The sequence below is a fragment of the Rhagoletis pomonella genome, unplaced genomic scaffold (assembly GCF_013731165.1).
Source record: "Rhagoletis pomonella isolate Grant_MI unplaced genomic scaffold, Rhpom_1.0 Rhpom_scaffold_00003, whole genome shotgun sequence".
Lineage (NCBI taxonomy): Eukaryota > Metazoa > Arthropoda > Insecta > Diptera > Tephritidae > Rhagoletis > Rhagoletis pomonella.
This window is the reverse complement of record NW_023458557.1, coordinates 43,624,987-43,645,204: the sequence shown is the minus strand read 5'-3', so window position 1 is coordinate 43,645,204 and position 20,218 is coordinate 43,624,987. Positions and strand designations below refer to the sequence as shown.

At 35.3% G+C, this 20,218-nt stretch overlaps 1 protein-coding gene across 3 annotated transcripts in view; it reads left to right on the top strand.

Moving 5' to 3' along the window:
- The window catches only part of LOC118735232 (CD63 antigen), a 39,026-nt gene extending 31,691 nt beyond the window's left edge, over window positions 1–7,335 (top strand). For all 3 annotated transcript variants that reach the window (XM_036464889.1, XM_036464888.1, XM_036464887.1), the window contains 2 exons: window positions 6,994–7,212; window positions 7,283–7,335. In XM_036464889.1, coding sequence (XP_036320782.1) covers window positions 6,994–7,212; window positions 7,283–7,333 — 270 coding nt within the window. In that variant the 3' untranslated portion in view covers window positions 7,334–7,335. The remainder of the gene's footprint in view (window positions 1–6,993; window positions 7,213–7,282) is intronic.
- Window positions 7,336–20,218: the final 12,883 nt, after the last annotated feature.

The following is a 20,218-nucleotide window of genomic DNA, read 5'->3' as shown; positions in this document are numbered from 1 at the left end:
CGAAAGGTGCACCTGAGTTATATTGCTTCATCTGGCCATGACTTCTGAATTTCGCAATCCACTCTGCGACCGATTGCCGACAACCAACCCAATAGAACCTCTGCCTAACCTTCTCCAGGGTCTTCGTAATTCCCAGATGCCCTCCACTAGGACCATTGTGGAATTCCTTGAGTACATCCGGAATTCTTACCCTTGGAACTACTATCAGGTTGCGGGAGCAATGGCCATCTTCGCTTTCCCATACCCTATGCAAACAGCCAGATATTAATTTTAAGCTGTTCCATTGTACCCAGTACGCCTTTGCGATGGGGCTTTCCGCTGCCATTTGCTCCTTAGTTGGCCTTCTGTCCACCTCCAGTCCATGCATCAAAAGCCCCAGATCTGGATCTTCCTGCTGACACTTTCGTAGCTGTTCTTCCTTCCACTCTTCCGCTGGTGTTATTGTCGTTAGACGGACGTCTATAATGTCCTCTTTTCCCTCAGCTTTTGAGCAGTGTTTACATTCCAGGCTACATGGTCGGCGGGACATGGCATCAGCATTACCGTGGACACTTCCCTTGCGGTGCTCAAGAGCGAAGTCATAATTCTGCAGTCTCTCAATCCACCGAGCTAGCTGTCCTTCTGGATTGTTAAACTGTAGTAGCCACTTCAGCGCTGCATGGTCCGTTCGAACTCGGAAACGTTGCCCATAGAGGTACTTGTGGAAATGTTTGACGAACTCCACCAACGCTAGTAGTTCTCTCCGAGTTACGCAGTAGTTCCTTTCTGGTTTTCCAATCGACCGGCTATAGTAGGCAACCACCTTCTCCTGCCCATCAATTACTTGCGACAGTACGCCTCCTATGGCATAACCACTAGCATCCGTATCCAAAATAAACGTTGCACCTGGAACGGGATACGCTAGCATATGTGCAGTACATAGTCGTTCCTTCAGAGTCTGGAAAGCCTCCTCCTCCTCCTTGTTCCACTCGAAGGCTCTATTTTTCCTAGTGAGCTCGAGGAGGCTATTAGCAACGCTGGCGAAATTCGGAACAAATCGGCGGTAGTAGGTGCATAGCCCAAGAAAACTTCGTAGTTCGTGCAGGTTCCTAGGTCTTGGCCAATCCTTTACTGCTTCTATCTTTTCCTTCGCAGTACAGATGCCCTCCGTTGTCACCTTGTGCCCTAAGAAGTTCACCTCCTTCCTGAACAGTGAGCACTTTTTAGGACTAAGCTTCAGACCAGTGCCAGCTATCCTCTGGAAAACTTCTTCCAAATTGTTCAGGTGTTCCTCAAAGTTTTAACCCAGTACGATAATGTCGTCTAGATACACCAAACATGTTTTCCAATGCAGTCCTTTGAGCACATGGTCCATAAGTCGTACAAAAGTGGCAGGAGCGTTGCATAATCCAAAGGTCATCACCGTGAATTGCCACAGACCGTCTCCAACGCTGAAAGCTGTCTTCTCCTTATCCTCGTCACTTACCTCCACTTGCCAACAACCGCTCTTAAGGTCGAGTGTTGAGAACCACTTTGTTCCAGTCAACGAGTCCGGAGTGTCAACGATCCTGGGAAGAGGATAGCTGAATTTTTTCGTCACATCGTTTAGTTTCCGGTAGTCTACGCAGAACCGCATTCCGTTGATGAACCTCTGGATTTTTACTCTTTCGAGGTGCTCACCAGATGCATCTCCAATTGCCAAATGAGCCAACCTTTCAACCTCAGAAGCGAATTCTTGTAGAGTCTCATTGGCTTTTTGGCAGCGATTCTCCAGCTCCATCTGGTAAATCTGTCTCCTATGCTCGCTATCATAACGTCTTTCCTCTGCACCCATTAACGCATCGTAACTGTTCCTTTCACAATCAGGAATAGTCTGCAAGATTTCCGCTGCAGGTCCTTTAATGCAACCAACAGTGCAGCGGATTTATCCTCCATGATCCAGTGATTTGCTGCAGCCGTTTTTCGAACTGGAGCTTAAAGACCTGGAAAGGAATCGTGCCGTCAAAGGATGGGGTTTTTACCTGGGGAGCGTTCGTTGAAGTAGCTGGACGATTCAACTGCAAACCCCGGAGACGATCTTCAAGCTCATCCACCTTAGCTTCGACTTTCTCCTGTTTTTCCTTAATAACCGCTTCAATTTTATCTTGTCGTTCCTCGATTTTATTATGTCGCTCTCTCAGTTCCGCGTTATTTTTTAATTAATTATCTTGTAGCTGAGTAATCTTTTCATCTAGCTGCGATGACATGCGTGTTTCCTGCACTTGCAGCTGGGATGAAATCTGTGACATGCGTGTATCCTGTGCTTGCATCTGTGACGACAGCTGTGATATCTGTGACATGGCAGCTAATAACGTGTTCATGTCCATAGCTGTTAATGAACTTGGAGACTTTTGCTGTTCTTCAACCTTCCCGGATGTCTGCTGCATATCCTTCGACGAACAAGTGGCCTCATCCTTCTGTTCATCCTTTGCGGATGCATCGTCAAGTTTACCCTGCAAGTCGTATTTGTCCACGTCGATGCCTTCTGCTTCCATAGCCTCTCGCAGCCGTGATAGTAACTCCACTTTTCTTCCGGAGGTTGCTAAATTTCGCTTCTCCAACTCCTGTTTGAGTTCCTCAATCTTTAAGTCGTGAATTTTTCCCATTTTCAAAAGTTTATCCTTCGGGATTTATTTAACAATCCCACTTCTGACTCCAATTGTTACGATTATCCTCGAAACCTTGAGGGATTTCCCAAATATACTTGGGCTCGTATCGCTGGATTGTTAAATAAATGCTCACGATGACCAAATTGTAGTACAATTAACTTTATTGTACAACAAACAATTTACAATACTTGCTAATACAGTAAAAACACTTTAGAATACTTGTTAAAGCAATAACAACGCTTTACTAAACTTGTTAACACAATTAAACTTATAGCTTGCTTATTCGCAACTCACTTCTCTGCTCACTTTACTTGTAGCTTGCTGACTTGTAACTAACTCACTTCGCTGTGGCGGCGCCCTTATATACCTGCGCTCGTACTTATGGCAACTCTAGAACGTTCTGAAGTTTATCGCTCATTCTCTTTCTCTCGCTGTTCGCAGTGTTCATCCAACTCGACGTTTCTCTCTGTGGAACATTCTACGTCATGCTGCCTATTTCTCGTTGTTCGCTTCGCATTGCCGCAGTATTCGTCACAATATATTAACGCACTGGACAACATTTCAACCGAACCGAAGAATGGACTGTGATAATACTCTTACGTACATATGTATGTTGCGAAAATAAAATTTGCTGAACTGTCTTTGTTAAAAATGTCACACAATTAGCAAGAAAATTTTCCCGCACAGCACTTGTCACAAGACGTATCAACGAATCCTACTCTGACACCAATTGTAGGGTTTACCGAGTGTAGGGCACTTAAAACATAGCTTTGATGTTGGTATTAATAAAATTGATTTATTTAATGAGTACTTTCAATTAACACTCTAGGCTTAGGTACATGTAAAACTTAAATTAAATATTCTTTTGTACGTATAACAGTAAGCGTGAGTATTACCACGTCCGTTCGGGTTTAAAGTCGCGCAACAAGTGTCTTTGTGGTTTCGTCTTCGTGTCTTTTGTCATTTTTGTTTCGTCCTTTTCTATGTAGTCAGTGTTGCCCTCACACTATGTTCAGAGTTCTATTTGTTTGTCGTAGGTAAATGATTACCCTCTGTTCATACGTTCCCACATATACATATCTGTGTTTATATGGAATAGTAGCTTATGTCGAAAGGCTGGCTTTATATGTGGCATACGATTGCGAATGACTCAGTTTCGCAAATAAACGTGCACAAAATAGTTCCGATACTAGCAAGTCTTTAGTTAAGTCTCATCAAAAAATTCCTTGTCGTTTAAAGGATAAAGGGATAAGCTACTATTCCATACACAGATATGTATTAGATAGGTAAAAGTTTTCTAATAGCGGTCACCCCTCACCAGGCTATGGCAAACCTCCGAGCTATGGAAAACAGCTTCTCCTAAAAATACAATCACCGTTCGTAGTCGGCCAAATACTAATATATTTAGTAAAGTGGATTCGAAGACTTATACATACATATGTATAATCGTCATTTAAAGTACGAAACCGCGTTACTCTCTAGAAAATAATTTATGCAACCTCACATACGCGGTTTTGCATTTTGTTGATATGCGGTTTTGTAATTTAAACGACGATATGTACGTGGAATCTAAGTTTATATTTTCCAAAAAAAATGCGATGCAATATGCAATTACATACCACTGTTTGACATAAGTGTTCAAATAAAACTGACACAGGCCATGATTCAATAATTAAAGGTTAGATAAACTGACAGTTGTCTCTCTCGCACCGCTCCCTTAGCAGTGGCACCGTGTTGCTACTTTGCAAATTTACTTGAAAAAGTGTAGCTTTCATGTGAAATAGAATTATATGTTTTTGTACAGTATTGTTTATTTGTATATGCATATAAAGCACATTTAACTGATGAAAACAAAAATTGCTTTTAAATTCGATGTTTACCTAAAACTTATAATAGTTTTATTTTAATTTTGCGCAATTTTTATACCGCTAAATAGCATATAACTACTAAGTGCCTACTTTGGGTACTTTTCTACTACCATATTCGCACCAAGGAATTTCATTCTTCCCCTTTCTCTGTCCTTCGTAAATGCAACCTTTTGTGAGGGAGTGTCAAACCTCGGCTGACAATAATTATCTAACCTTTAATTATTGAATCATGGACACAGGCTAAACTTTTTTCGTGACACGCCCTACTGTATAACGAGGGAGCGTCTCATTACGCTCATTTCAAAATTCTACATCGCAAAATTCTGAAAAATAAAAAAAAATTATTATTATTATTAAAAATTCGGTCCTTTTCAATTCTTCTTTTTCAAAATTCTGTTTTCGAAAGTTCCATATTTTGAAATTCTGTTTCACAAAATTCTACATTTCGCACTTCTACATACATATATTACCACCATAATTCATATATTTGTGCATATTCCTACATTCCTTCCAACCGAAAAGCATCTGCGTACATTGCTTACATATACATATGTACATATGTATGTATGTATACTGTATGCATACCCTGCAGAAAAAAATTATCAATTGATAAGAAATAACCTACTTGTAGTTAGCCTTTTTGCGGGATTTCTATAAAATATATAACTTGTGGTTAGCTACAAAAAGCTAACTTGACACAAGTGTCCATGGACAAGTGATGCAGGAGTAAGGGTCGAGATTGTTTTCGTTAAACGCGTTTCTATTTAAATATCCTGCACTTCGCAAATACTTTTTCGAATTGAGGGCAAATAAAAGGGAGATCGAAATTTCATATTATCATTTTGAAGTTATGTCTCACGGAGTTCGAATATGGGACCACCTACAGCAGAATATAGAAACAAATGTGAAATGTTTTAAAATAAATAAAGTAAATAAAAATAAAATATTTTGTTTTCCTGTTGATATTTTATGTCCAAAAGTAGTTAGTTGCAAGTTAGTTGCATCAAATGCAGAGGTAACCACCCTTGACTACATCTAATGCAGTGGTAAACCACCCTTGACTATTTCGCGGCCATCGCCATAGAAATATAGTTAGCTTTCGTCAAAGAAAATATACAGATAATAAGTGACTTTTAGCTCCTTCCTAATCAACATAAAGTTAGCTTATAGTTAGACACATTTCCTGCAGGGCAACAAACGCTAAAAATATCTCCCATACAACGCCGTTGAAAATTTTTCGCGATAAGTTTATCGCGATAAGCTGTTGTGAGTGATCGCGAATGGATTACTTGCAATGTTTTTCCCATTTATGAGAGGCCGACATCGGCAATGCTCGGACTTCTCATTTTCGAGTGAGATGAAATTTCTTTGCTTTTTTCGATCGCGAATGAAAAGCAGCGGAAATTTTTTTGTCGATCGCATTCCGAATGTGAGAGATGATAAATTTGTTTTCATTTTTTACTCGCGATAAAATAATGCAAAAATAATTGTGGAGTATTAATGATCGCAAACGTGAGAGAATGTGAGTGAGAATTTCCGAACCCTGATTTTAACACCATATACATGTATTATATTTTTATACTTTTGATTAAAAGTCTTAATGTACCACAAATATATGTATTTACCTTTGTTTGTAAATAGTCCATATTTGGAAGAAATAAGTTAATTGTAAAATCAATAACTTTTAAAGCAAGCTTTCTAAATATGAACGAAATCGGACCAAAAATACTGGTTTACCAGACTCGGCAATATTTTTAGTGCAGTTATTCCTTTTCATGTAGTTAATATACGTTCTAAATATGAACCAAATCGGACTAAAAATACGGGATTTTCAAATATCTCGACTCCTGCGCCACCTATCGGATTAACTCATCTTTCGTATTGCATTGTCCTCGGGTTCTGAGCCAACTGTGAAGTTGCAAGTCTCTAGGTCATCGGGAAGTTGATCAAAAATTGATTGCAAGATTTGCCCCTAACAAACATACATACAGAGCAAGACAAGAAGTTTTAGTTCGGATTGAAGTTCCACTCTACGGTGGTTAGGCTTTCGATGCGTTCTCCTTGTATTCAAAAAAAAAACATACAGAGCAAGTAAAATAAAAGCTTTTAAAATAGAGGCACTTCAAAACTTTCACACAAAAATGAAGAATTCCCCTCTGCAATGAAAAGTTGTTCACGGAGAAAAAGGCTTAACCGACACTGCGGGCACAAAACAATGTAAACGGAGTACAATTAAGCACTTAAGCCAAATTGCTTTCGCTATAACTTTGTAACGGTGCTTCGTAGGACTTTGAAATTTTGACGCTGGTGCGTATGGTGGTAGGTAATCGATTTCTGTCAAAAACAGAAAATCGAACATGTTGCCGCTTACGCCCTTTTGGCGGTTAGGGCTCGACATTTTTAATGCTCCCTTACGGCCACGAATCGAGTAATGAAATTATCATGGAAATAAAAAATTTGAGATATTTTAATAGTGTATTTTTTACCTTATTCCTTAGATGGATTGTTGTGGCACTTTTGGTCCAAAAGATTGGGAACCAATATTCCACAATACCTCGTTGCCATCTGCATGCTGCGCTGTTATCAATCTAAACGAGGCTCAGGACTGTACTGTGGTTCATGCTCACTCGGAAGGATGTCTAAATAAACTACTCAAACTTCTTGACTCCAAGACGTTGACCCTAGCTGGTGTGGTACTTGGAGTTGCGTGTATTCAGGTAACATTTTTTACACGTTCATGGACGATTCCCAACTAATTTTGTTATCTTTTTTTGAAATTAATTACAGCTTCTGACTATTCTCTTCGCTTGCTGCCTGTTTCGTTCGTTCCGTCGTTAATAGAAATATAAGCTCGCACGCATATCAGTGTGAGCAAAGGGAGCATTTTTGAAAATGCAGCGAAGCAATCGATATACCCACAAAACTATGGGCCAAATGTAGGAAAACTGCGTGTAGTTTTTCTCTCTGACGTCAGAATTTTTTTAAGAGGAGTTTGTAATTTTATATGTATAATTTCAAAATGCATCAAAAAATTCAGTGCAATGTAGGATAACAATACGGGTACCAAATGAAAGAGACATTTCTGTAGAAGGGCGAATAGGTATTGAAATTGTAATTTTACTTAGTTTTATATTTTTAAGCTAATAACGTTAGGACGAAATTCGAGGATGTAGTCGAGTGTATATTATTCCTTAACATATGGAAGGCTCCATGAGAAACTGAACCTCAGTGTAAAAATTATTTTCTTTATAAAGCTAACAAACGTGTTGATAAGACATTTGTAAAAATCTTTAATCAACCAAAAAATAACAAATTAAAGCTTTAAGTGCATTTTTATTAATTTTTTTACGTTTTGAAATCAAGTTCTAAGTAAATTTTTTGACTGAGTCTAAAGTAGGTTATGTTGAAAGTACTGTAAAATAGTTTGCGATTCATAATTTAAGTGTTTGGTGAGAATAATATATGTATAGTAGAACTCATCTGCTTTTAATAAAATTGTGTTATATATTGAATTTTGTGAGTGCTTTATCTATATTATGAGTTATTATTAAGCAGTATTGGTCTTGTACCACCCGTGACAAAAAAAGCTAAAAGTTGTTATATTTAATTACAGAATTTGAAGTTGCGTTTCGTGTTTGTTACCTAATGTTAGAAATTCATTGCAAATGTTTACCACAATTGCATTTTCGTTTCCACATAGTTAGCTATGAATAATTCAACAGTGAAGCATGTCCAACCCGTGACAGCTACGGGTGGAACAGTTGTCAGAGGTGCGTTTACAGGGCTGATAAGCTTTATTAGGTTGTTGAGGTGGACGCAGGCGAGGAGGGGGGAAGCGCGGACTCGCCCATTAGTTATACACCCTTGTCGTCAGCTGATTAAGTTAAGTGGCATTTTGGCCAGACAGATATAGACAAATGTATACATAAATGATCAGTCTGAAAAGAGAAATCGATTAAGCGGTTACTGTCAGTCCGTCTGTGCACACGATAACTCGAGTAAAAATTGAGATATCTTAACAAAACTTTGTACGTGTACTTCTTTCAGGCGTAGGACGAACGGTATTGAAAATGGGCAAAATCGGAAAATAACCACGCCTACCTCCCATATAACGGTAGTTTTCAGAAATACGAAAACTGCGATAGTTTAGTAACTACTGAAGATTATTCACTCAAAATTGATATTTACGATACTTTTTAGACGAAAAATAAGAATATTATAAATTTTTGGAAAATGGGCGTACCATGCCCACTTATGGTTACATGTGTATATCTTGGTAACCGCTCTCCCTACTAGAGCTAATTTATTCAAAATTGATGCTTGCAACAATTCATTGCCAAGAAATACGCTTATGATAAGATTTTGGAAAATGGGCGTGGCAACGCCCACTTATAATCACATATATGTATCTCGGTAACCGTTCTACCGATTTGATCCCAACTTGGTACGGTTATTGTGCTTGCCACATAAAAGCCAAACTTTGAAAATGATTGAAATCGGACTAAAATTACGGCCACTTTTCATATAACGGTAAATTTCAGAACTGCCTGAAACTTCAATATGTCGAAATTTAAGCGCTCTAATTTACTCAAAATTGATACTAACAACAATACCTTGAAAAAAAGTAACATTATTTGAAATTTTGGAAAATGGGCGTGATACCGCCCACATATGACTATATAAGTTTATTTCATTATGCCTAACTGAACGTTCTATCGAAGATGATTAAAATAGGGGTAAAACCACCCCGGCTTACCATGTAGCGGTAGTTTTCAGAAAGGTGAAAAACATATATTTAATACTTGCTCCGGGTATTTAATTTTCGGCTCCGCCCGAACTGAGACTTTCTTACTTGTTAATAACTGGGTTAATATGGACCACACTGAAAGCTCCTTTTCATATAAAAATTCGTATGTGTCCCACCAGTGACAGAGGAATTTCGAATTTTTTTATATTAAAGCAATAATTTTTGTTGTGTTTTTTGCTTCTTTTGTATTCGTGGTTCTTTGTTTTATTATAAGACATCAGTTCATACAGAAAAGTGAAGTAAATTCGCAGACTTTCCGCAAAATATATCTGCTCCAAAAAGCAGATTCTTTTTTGTACCACCCGTTACAGAAGAAATAAGTCAGATTTTTTCCATATAAAAGTAAGTTGGAATTTTTTTCGTATTTTGTAATAACTCTTATAATAGTCAATTAGGTTTAGTTTTATCAAAATGTAGAATTGTCGACTACTTTATACTTAAATTTAAACAAGAAAAACATTTTTTCTGTAAAAATGCCCCACCCGTGACGGTGTAATCGCCCATATGTAGAAATTGTTCAAAAATAAGTAATGCAAAATGTCAATGGTATTCAAGGATAAAATTTTAAAAGGACATTTTCAAAATATCTCTCGTCCTTATGCTTTGTTTCAATTCTACAGAATTTTCTCTTTAATTCGATACTGTTTTTCTATGTACATTGCACTGAATTTTTAAAATAATTTTTTAAATTAATTACTAATTTTTCCAATTTCAAAGTCCTTTACAAAATCCTGACGTCAGAGAGAAAAACTAGAATCGCAGCTTTACACCTATTCTGCAAACACTTTCGCGTAACAATGACATGCCTTAAAACAAACGAGTAAGACATTTACAGTTTTTTCTGTAACTTTGTACGAAAACAATTCTGTGTCGGAAGCGAGATAAAAGATGTAAATCGGTGTGTGTTTGCAGGAAATATTTTTTAAGCTCAAACCGTTTTGTCATTTGAGGGGATTTTTGAAAAAATAATCTTTAAGAAACTATTTTTATTCATAAAAAGCTCTATTTTTGGAGGTATATTCAAATCGGTCAAGCTCACGTAAATCTTAATATTTTTCTGAAATATTTTTTTGGACGTCTAAAAATATAATAGACTTTATAATTCCAATGGAAAAAGAGTACCGATTTTTTTTTTGTAAGGGGAGTGTTGCAGTCTAATGTACATACGTATATTTTTATCCACTGCTTTATAAATATGAACGAACAAAAGAGAATGTTTGTTGCCTCTTATCGAGACACTTGGGTCTGGTTTAGTTATTTGTACCATGATTTTCGGTTGTTGTGTCCAAAAGCGTAACCCGAATCTAAAAACTTTAACTTATACGTGTAAAACAAATGTTTCAAATTTCAGCGCACTCGTTTATTAATAAATTCGGGTTGCACTATGCACTCTTTTGTAAATTTCGATGTGGGTTCTGCGCAAAAATACGGTGGATGGCGTACCCGGAGTTATATGCACAAGAAATGTTTTATACCTTTGACATGCAGAAGCCCCTCGTCTCCGGCAACACAGAAAGGAGAATTCTACTTAGTAAGGGTTATAATCCCTTAGCGCGGCCGAACGCAGAAGCAAGCGCAACAGGTGGGGGACCTAACAAAGTGCATGTTTTCGATGGCTGGGAATAAGCTGTTATTGCATTAACTGGATTGAGAACCAGTTATTCAGGCATAGGAAGAGTTATGGATTGTGGTTCAACAATTGAACCAGAAGCTGGCATAGATGCGTCCATGGTTACTATGCCCTACATCTCCGCATATATTTGTGAATTCATTTCCACAGGACGCTCTTACTCCGCTGCTATAATTGCAAATGCAATAGAATCCATCGTTTCCTCCAAATATGTAAAATCAAAAAATCTTACTACATATGAATAAGCACTTGATGAGTGTTTTTTAATTCCTTCCCACTTTGTTTTCCTTCATACAGCTGTCTTCGAAAAACAACTGATAATTGGCAATACTGCACATGTTTCCACAAGGGTTGCAGCATGTCGATTTTTCGTTTTTCGTAACGTAGCGGGTTCTAGAATAAAGGTGTATATTTGGTCCATAGTTTCGCGAATGTGTCAATTTTTTGTGTGTAAAATTGGCTGCCGCACGGTGTTATTTAAGTACTGTATACCACACAAGACCATACACATCCCTTATTCCTAGATGTCAGTTACATTGTCCAACTACTATGTGGCACCCATATAACTAACGTGTTATACGGAAAATACAAATGATGAATTGTGAATTTTATGATCAACTCTGGTGGAAAGCACAGAGCTGAGATGAATGATAAGATATGTATGAATTTACTCCCTTAAGCACATTTTTATACAAAATTTAAATAAGAATATTAGCAATAATTTATGACAAAGACCATTTTGTAGTTTAGCACCATTAAAACGCATTTTATACTGATATTCATATACGTCTTATACGCAACAGGGCGTATACATACGAATATTCAGTCTTGTAAATACATGTGAATACATACTTACAATATGTATGTATATTAGACTGCATCATTTCCGATACAAAAAAAAGGTACTGTTTTTCCTTTGGAATTATAGAATCTATTATATTTTAAGACGTCCACCAAAATATTTCGGAAAAATATTAAGATTTAAGCGAGCTGGACCGATTTGAATATATTTTATGAATTAAAGTAGTTTCTTAAAGATGTTTTTTGAAAAAATCCCCTCAAATGACAAAACGGTTTAAGCTTAAAAAATTTGCACAAAAATATCTTTAAAAAATTTTAAAAAATTTTCAATGGAATCGTAATAATGAGATTTTTGATGCTGTTTTTTAACTTTTTTAAAATACTGGTATTAGAAAAACTTGAATAACTGGACCTAAACTCCTTCGAGTTAGACTTGTGAGGTATCATTGGAAAGGTATTTTCTCACCCTTTTTAATTCTTTGCTAGTAAGCTCATTCAAAGGTAGGATGAACGAACATCATTCAAAGTTGAATTGGTATTTGAAAAAAAATGGGACACGAATGACTTTTTTTGCACACAAATGAAAATAGTGGGATAATACCTTTCTTCCGAGATCCCATGATTCTAAATCAGAATAGTTGTGGCCCTGCTATCTAAGTTTTTCGTAAATCAATCTTTGAAAAGAGTAAAAGATAGCATCAAAAATCTCATTATTACGATTCCGTTGAAAAGTTTTTTAAATATTTTATGCTTAAAAACCTAATCTGTTTTGTCATCTGAGGGGACTTTTTTCAAAAAGTTCTTTAAGAAACTATTTTTGGAGGTATTTTCAAATCGATCCAGCGCGCTTAAACCTTAATATTTTTCCGAAATATTTTGGTGGACGTCTTAAAATATAATAAATTTTGAAATCCCGGCGGAAAACCCACAACTTTTTTTGGTGAGGCAGTCTAATGTACACCGCCCGAACAAAGTATTGGCACAGCAAATTTTTCACAATATATGCAAAAGTTTTCATTCTAATATTTTTCCACTGATTTCGTATAAAAATATGTTTCATTCTACAACAAAAAACATAAAAATATAATTCCTAAACTTTGTGCAAAACTCGCGAAAATTCAGCAAATTTTCATGAAAATTTTAAATTTTTTAACAAGATTTTTTAGAATTTGTTTGAGTATGCAGATTTGTAGCCCAATGAATTTTATTATAATAAAGTGCAAGATTTAAGTAGCAAGGAATTACCGTTGATTTTTGGCATTTTTTTTCCACGCAGTCTCTTCCATACAACAATTTTTTTCGAAAATACTTTATATGGAAAAAATTCAAAACACCTTCAACAATTCTCAAAAATCAACGCGATTTTTGACTAACTCCTAACTTGTATTTTATTACTAGAACTTAATGGGCTGCAAAACTGCATACTCAAAAAAATTCTCAAAAATCTGATTAAAAAGTTGAAAATTTTGATGAAAATTTGCTGAATTTTCGCGAGTATCGCACAAAGCTTAGGAATTATATTTTTGTGTTTTTTGTTGTTGAATAAACCATATTTTTATACGAAATTGGCAAAAAAATATTAGAATAAAAATTGTCGCATATATTATGAAAAATTTGCTGTGCCAATACTTTGTTCGGACGGTGTATATGCATTTAAGTTTTCACTATACTTTTTAATTTCTTATGGCTATGTGAAAGCATTATACCAACCCGCCCTTTTGTGTGGCTGAAGGTGTAGAGAAGTTGCCAAACTCAATTACATACATATGTAGATAACCAAAAGGGCAAACTGTATAAAAAAATTTTGTAAACGTTTTTAAAGTAAATTTAATAAAATAAAATATAAATTAAACTTTTAAGATTTCTAAATTAACAAAGAATATATAGGTGTTAAGGAATAACTGTTTAAGTCGATTTTGATAGAACTTTCATGTCATTTAAATATGAGAACACACATATAATATATGCATATCGTCGTTGTCAATACAAAAACTCTATTCGATATTTTTTAAAAGCATTTGGTTTAGATTTCTTTGGAAATTTACAAAGTACGTAGTAAATTTGTTATAGGAGCAGTATCTGTTACATTGATGGGAGCGATTAGGGATGGAAAAATCGATTCCGATTCCACTCGAGATTCGAAGATTTTCTCGATATATTTAATCGATTTAGAGAATCGATTCTAAATCTTCGGAATCGATCGAGAATCGATTATGAGACCTGGATTCTGTTATTTTTCATATGTCTTTAGATACGCGTTAGTTGTTAGAATTGTGAAATTTCTGGCATGACTAATATAAATATAAAATAAGACTATTTGGCGCATATTCATAGAGATGCTACAAATGAATTTATGAAAAGAAAAAATTTTAAGGAGGGTATTCAAATTTATTTACTTTCCATATCAAACAGTGCCGTGAACATGTGCCAATCACGCATTTTATAGAAAATAAAAAATTTTTCCACAATTATTAAAACTTTTGTTACAACAATATTAAAAATGATTCATTATAATAACATTATTAGCTATGATTGATGGCTGTATAATTAGCCGTTTTTGTAGTTTTTTTCCAGTGAAATAAAGATAGATTATTCGATTTCAAGAATCGTAAGGATTAAATAACTTTCGAGAATCGAGAATCGATTATTTTTCAAAACTTTCCATCCCTAGTAGCGATGATTATGTATATACATATTAGACTGGTTCACAAGTCGACTTACAGCGAATTTCAAGTCATTTGATCATTTAACTTCATGATTCAATAACACGGTTCAACAAATTTTGGTCGTGTTTTATCTCAAAAACGGAGGCCGACCTCATCTTATGGATTTTGTGATGCTGATTTGAAATGCATTTACAAAATTGTTCTACCTCGTCCAGTTTTTGAGAAAGAAACTGTTGAAGTGTCGAAATATGGCAAAAATGTCAAATACCAACAAACATTTTAAAATGGTATTTCGACGTAGTTTTTCCCATGATAGAAAAAAGGAGGTACAGCATTGCACAATTTTTAGTTCAATTAACCGGGGAATCAATTAACCGATACTCGTTTAATTGAACAGTTCGTTCAATTACAGAAATCCCTCTTAATTGGGCCACCGAACAGTGGTCATCCAATTTATGTTGTATGTCGCTTTCTTACAGATTTTCGTCACCGATAAAAATTTGTTTTCAATTTCTTAGCAGAGATGCCAACTACTGTTTACTGCGGTAATGCCAGATTATTTTTTTAACGACAATTTTTTGAGCAATTAACCGGGTAAAATTAAAGGTATATTTCTTTTCGATAACAAATATTTTTAGCCAATTATGCGGGGAAATCAATTAACCGGGTTCAATTATGCGGGTAAATTTACTTGTATTTTTTAAGCGAATTTTTTTTTTTAACGAGAAGGTGGTTCAAAAAAGCGGGGAAATCAATTAACCGGGGGTCAATTAAGCGGGGAATACTGTGGTTTCAATAAACTACTTTTTGACGGATACTGGGATTTTTGAAGCTTCATAATTTGTTCCTGTTGCTAGCAGCGTTACAATTTTGTTAATCAGCCTCATTGCGAGAGTCGTGTCGAATGCAAGTCGTTTTTCGAGAGTCGAATAGTATCGAAAATTTCATGTCATTGCCTAAAATTTCGACTCGACTAGTGTATTAAAATGGAAAAACTTGGCAGGACTGCATAGTTTTCGACGATTTTCATTGTTTACTTATTTCGCGTCGTACAATTTAGCCTAATTTACGACTTACGCAATGAGGCTGAATATTTAAAAATAAATTAGGAAATTTCGAGATGGGAATTTCTTTCACAGTTAATGGGTGTAAATATTTTAGTCTTCCTAGACGAAACCAAACAAGTCTAGTTCATGATATACATACGCATGTATTTGAAATATGTACTTAAAAAGAATGCAATCTTACTTCGAAATACAATGGATAATGGCATATGTACTTACATACGTTTATGGTAATTCTAACCCCTACCCCAAAACTTAAAATTATTCTGTGTATAGTATGTAGGTTGCGTTAGCATTGTTAAATGTTTTTATTTAATAAATTCAACAAACCCATCGAAACATAAATAGTTGAAAGGCAATAAAGTAATACCTACAAAAAAAATCCATTATTCATCTATGTAAGTATTTTTCCTTTCCGAAGGGTTCCCCAAGTTGGAGACTGCAAGAAAAATTCATTCCTTTTCTATGTTTTAACCAACACAGTTTTTCAGTACCTCTCATTTCGCGGCACTGCACTTTTGGAGAGTTTGGTCTTGTTCTGGCTAATGCTAATTTCCGTGGTAGCAAAATGCTGAGAACATACATAAATATCCGTAATATTTTAAAAGGCTTTCCTCGCTAACGCCGCAGGCTTCAAGCAATTTTTGTTCCACAAAAGGAAGCGCTGGAAATTTTAAAAATGCTGTTCCGCCTTCCTTGCAGTGGTATTTTGTATTTCTGCAGCTTCCAAACGCGCAACTCATTTTTCTTTGTATTATTTTAAAAAGTTATGAATTTTATTTTTTGCTTTATCGATCAAATTATTTTCAGAAAACTTGTTTATTATAATTCTCAATCTGGTAGCTAGATGTTGATAGTTGTTGTTAAGCAAAAGTCAAATGGCTAACGTGGCTGCTAACGTCATTAAGTGAAAATGCCTTCTTTTTACAAGCTTTTATTTAACTTGGTCATCGCGCGGAAATCGCGGAAATTTCCAATCGATTTTAAACTAACTTCTCGACAAGTTAGAGACTTGAAATTTTCAGCATAGTTCCAATCACGATGACAATGCAATCTTTACATATAATAAAATTGTAACAGGTCGATGTCTGTACATTATAGGTATTAAAGAAAAATTAATGTGGGGGTCTTTACTAGAGCCAAATCAACCGTTTTTAGAATTCTAGTCTGTCTGTCTGTCTGCCTGTATGTTTGTTCGCACATCAATCGAAAACGAATGCATGGATTTGAATGCAGTTTTCACCGATGTATTGCTAGAGGTCTAACTTAAAATATAGGAAGACAAAAATTAGACAGTTGCCACCTGTTTGAAAATTGGAGTTTAAGTAAATTGATAAGAAAAAATTAATTTTGCAATATGGGCGTCAAAAGAAAGAGGCTGAAGAAGGCTTACAGCCAAACATATTTTTTTAGAGTTGCCACCTGTTTGAAAATTTACATTTAATTTAATTTATAAGATAAATTGAATATTGCAATATGGGTATCAAACTGAAGGATTTTAGGAAATTTTATTGCCGAAAATATTTTTAGGGAGGGCTGCCACCTGTTTGAAAAATTTTATTGTATTAAATTGGTAAAATAAATTAAATATATATCTACATCTATACATATAATAAAATTGTAACAGGTCGATATCTGTACCTTATAGATATTAAAGAAAAATTAATATGGTGGGTTTTTATTAAAGCTACAGAAGCCAAATAAACAATTTTTAGAATTTTTGAATCTCTGTCTGTCTGCATATTTGTACGCGCATCAGGTGAAAACATGGAATTGAATGCAGTTTTCACCGATGTATCGCTAGAGCTCTAGCTTCCAATATAGAAGAAAAAATTAGAGAGTTGCCACCTGTGTTTAAAATTTCAATTTAGGTCAATTGATACGGTAAAGTGAATACTGCAATATGGCTGTCAAAAGAAATAAATTTACAAAGGCTTACAGCTGAAAATATTTTTGTGGAAGATTGCCACCTATTTGAAAACTTTAATTTAATTGATAGCATAAATTAAATATTGCAATATTGGCATCAAATTAAAGAGGCTAGGAAATTTTAATGCTGAAAATATTTTTAGGGGATTTGCCAACTGATTGAAAAATTTTATTCATTGAAATTTGTAAAATAAATGAAATATTGCAATACGAATATTAAACTAAAGAGGATTAGGAAGCTTACTTTTGAAAATATTCTTGAAGCGGGTTCCCACTTATTTGAAAACTTTAATTCAGTTAAATTTATAATATAAACTAAGTGTTGCCATATGGGTATAAAACGATAGTATTTGAATAGTAGAGAATAATAAAATTGCAACAGGCCGATATCTGTACATAATAGATGTTAAAGAAAAATTAATAGGGGGTTTATTAGATCAACAGAAGCCAAATATGAAATTCTGGTATGTTTGTCTGTATGTTTGTAAGCGCATCACGCAAAAGCTAATGTATGGAGTGAAATGCAGTTTTCACCGATGTACATATTGCTAGAGCTCTCATTTTTTTTTTGTTTTAGTTTATCGTCGATCATTATTCCTAGGTATTTGAACGTATTAACTTTTTCCAGTGCGTCGTTGTTTATATTTAGAGTTAGCAACGGACCTTTCTCAAAATTTCGCGTTGATATAACCACAAACTTATTTTTTTTTATTTCTGTGTGGAAGGTTTTTCGCTAAGAAAATTAAAACTTTTCGTTGTTGCTGCCAAAAAATTAAGAAATCTGAGACGTCACGTTTTACAATTTCATACAGTTCTCTTTATTGTAATTTGTGTTAATGTATTTCACTAATCTACTAAACGGCTGCACCGACTTGGTTCATATTTGGCAACACCTTGAAAATAAATATTCTGACCAAAAATTTACTCGGTATGTAGCTCGGGTTATTCCTAAAATTCTTATACAGACTAAAACGTAAAAAACCAATATATCTCTAAAACCAATTACGCTGGGGAACTGACACTTAACACTGATGCATATATTACAAATGTATTGGGAAAGGGGGCGTGGCTCCTTCCTTCCATACAAACTGAACTTCTCATATAGCTTATCTCTGGAACTGCTTACACTAACGTCCTGAAATTCTACACAGCTACATATATTATCAATACCGTAGTTATGGCGAAAAGTGGTAATTATTGGAAAAACTGGCTCGATCGTTAAGCGTTTTCTCCTAGATTTCTAAACCCCATTGAACTATTGTAACTTTGTCTTTAATTTTCAGTAAGGTAAAATTTATGTGAAAATTTTTTAGGTTTTTTTTTTTTTATTTTTCACAAAGAATAGAGCTTTGCTTTTACGAGTTTCGCTATAAACTGTCCTATCTACATACCTATTTGCATAAAATGATAGCCGTTTTCGTTGTTCGGAATAAACTCAAAAAACACTGAATAGAGTTCCGTCAGATTGTCGGAGGTTATCTTACATACATTATGGTCCAATTACATGCTACTAGAAAACTCGCCTGGTGGTGCTGGAGTAGAGTTATTTATAAAAATCGTATTTAATAACCGATTTCGTTCAAATTTTAAATGTGAGCTATGTACCTGTATGATGGAAAATTCTTTTGATTAAAATTTACCTGATTAGTGCAGCTGGAGTTAAGGTTGAAATTCATAACACGTATTCATTTTATGGTAAGCAATTGTTTTGTAGAAAATGAACCCAATGGATGGCGCTACAGACGAAATGTATAGAAACCCCGTGTGGTTGGTCTGCTTTGGCACTATGTTTAAGTTATACGAATTTAGTTTTCAGATGTCTAAATGAAGGATGGGGTTAAGTTTTTCTGACGCCCTGATGCACGATCATGCGGTCTTGCATCTACTCAGAAATCAGTTCATAAATTTTACCACGAATTGTAAAAGTGGTGAATTAAAAAGGAAAGATCACCGTAGGTATATCAATTTCTTCATTTGAAAGATACTTAAGAGATCACACGACTCATTTAGCAATGTACCGGAAAACTTTTCATCCTGTGGGACAGCGAGGATTCTTGACCCTCCTATAACAGAAAACGCACTTCTGTGATCTTGAGTATCCCTATAATAACTTTTATTGGCATACGCATCGCACCAATGTTGTAGTTACAAGATCATACAACAAGATTAGATGCCTGGCAGAGATCTCACAGGTGGAAATAAGACCATCGGTAAAGCTCATTACACCGAAAGGGATTGGTATTCCATATGGTATCACAGCGTTACTATTATTGGCCTATTATTACGCGCCGCGAAGTAAGCGGGCATTGGCCAGTTTAAAATATAAATGAATTCCTTATATGGTCCAGGGGTCTTGATTCAAAGGCGGTCAAAAAATAGTTAGATTTATGGCTAACAGAGCGTAATTTGCCAAAGAACGTAAAACCACTAAAAAATTGTTAAAGCTGCAGGCGATAGTGTAGCAAAGCTATTTGTGGCAAATTCTAGATATCAACCTAGTCTAGATATGAACTTCGTTGTAGGCATCATATCAAGGAGATACAATTAGAAGACTCCAGATGTCGCCCCGCCAGCAGAAGTTAAATATTGTGCCTAAATATATGCACCATTTACATACGCTATAGCGGAAATGGACGACACGCCATTTCTTCAAATGAAATTAACTGCTGCTATATGTACATATGTATGTACCAGAGACTGAAAATAAAAGTTATTTTAAAATTTTTGATATCAAAAAGGCATAGTGAAAAATTATGCTATAGCTTTTTTCAAAGGTACCTGTCGCCGCTCGTTGTATAACCATACGAATAAGCCACGACTTTTGCA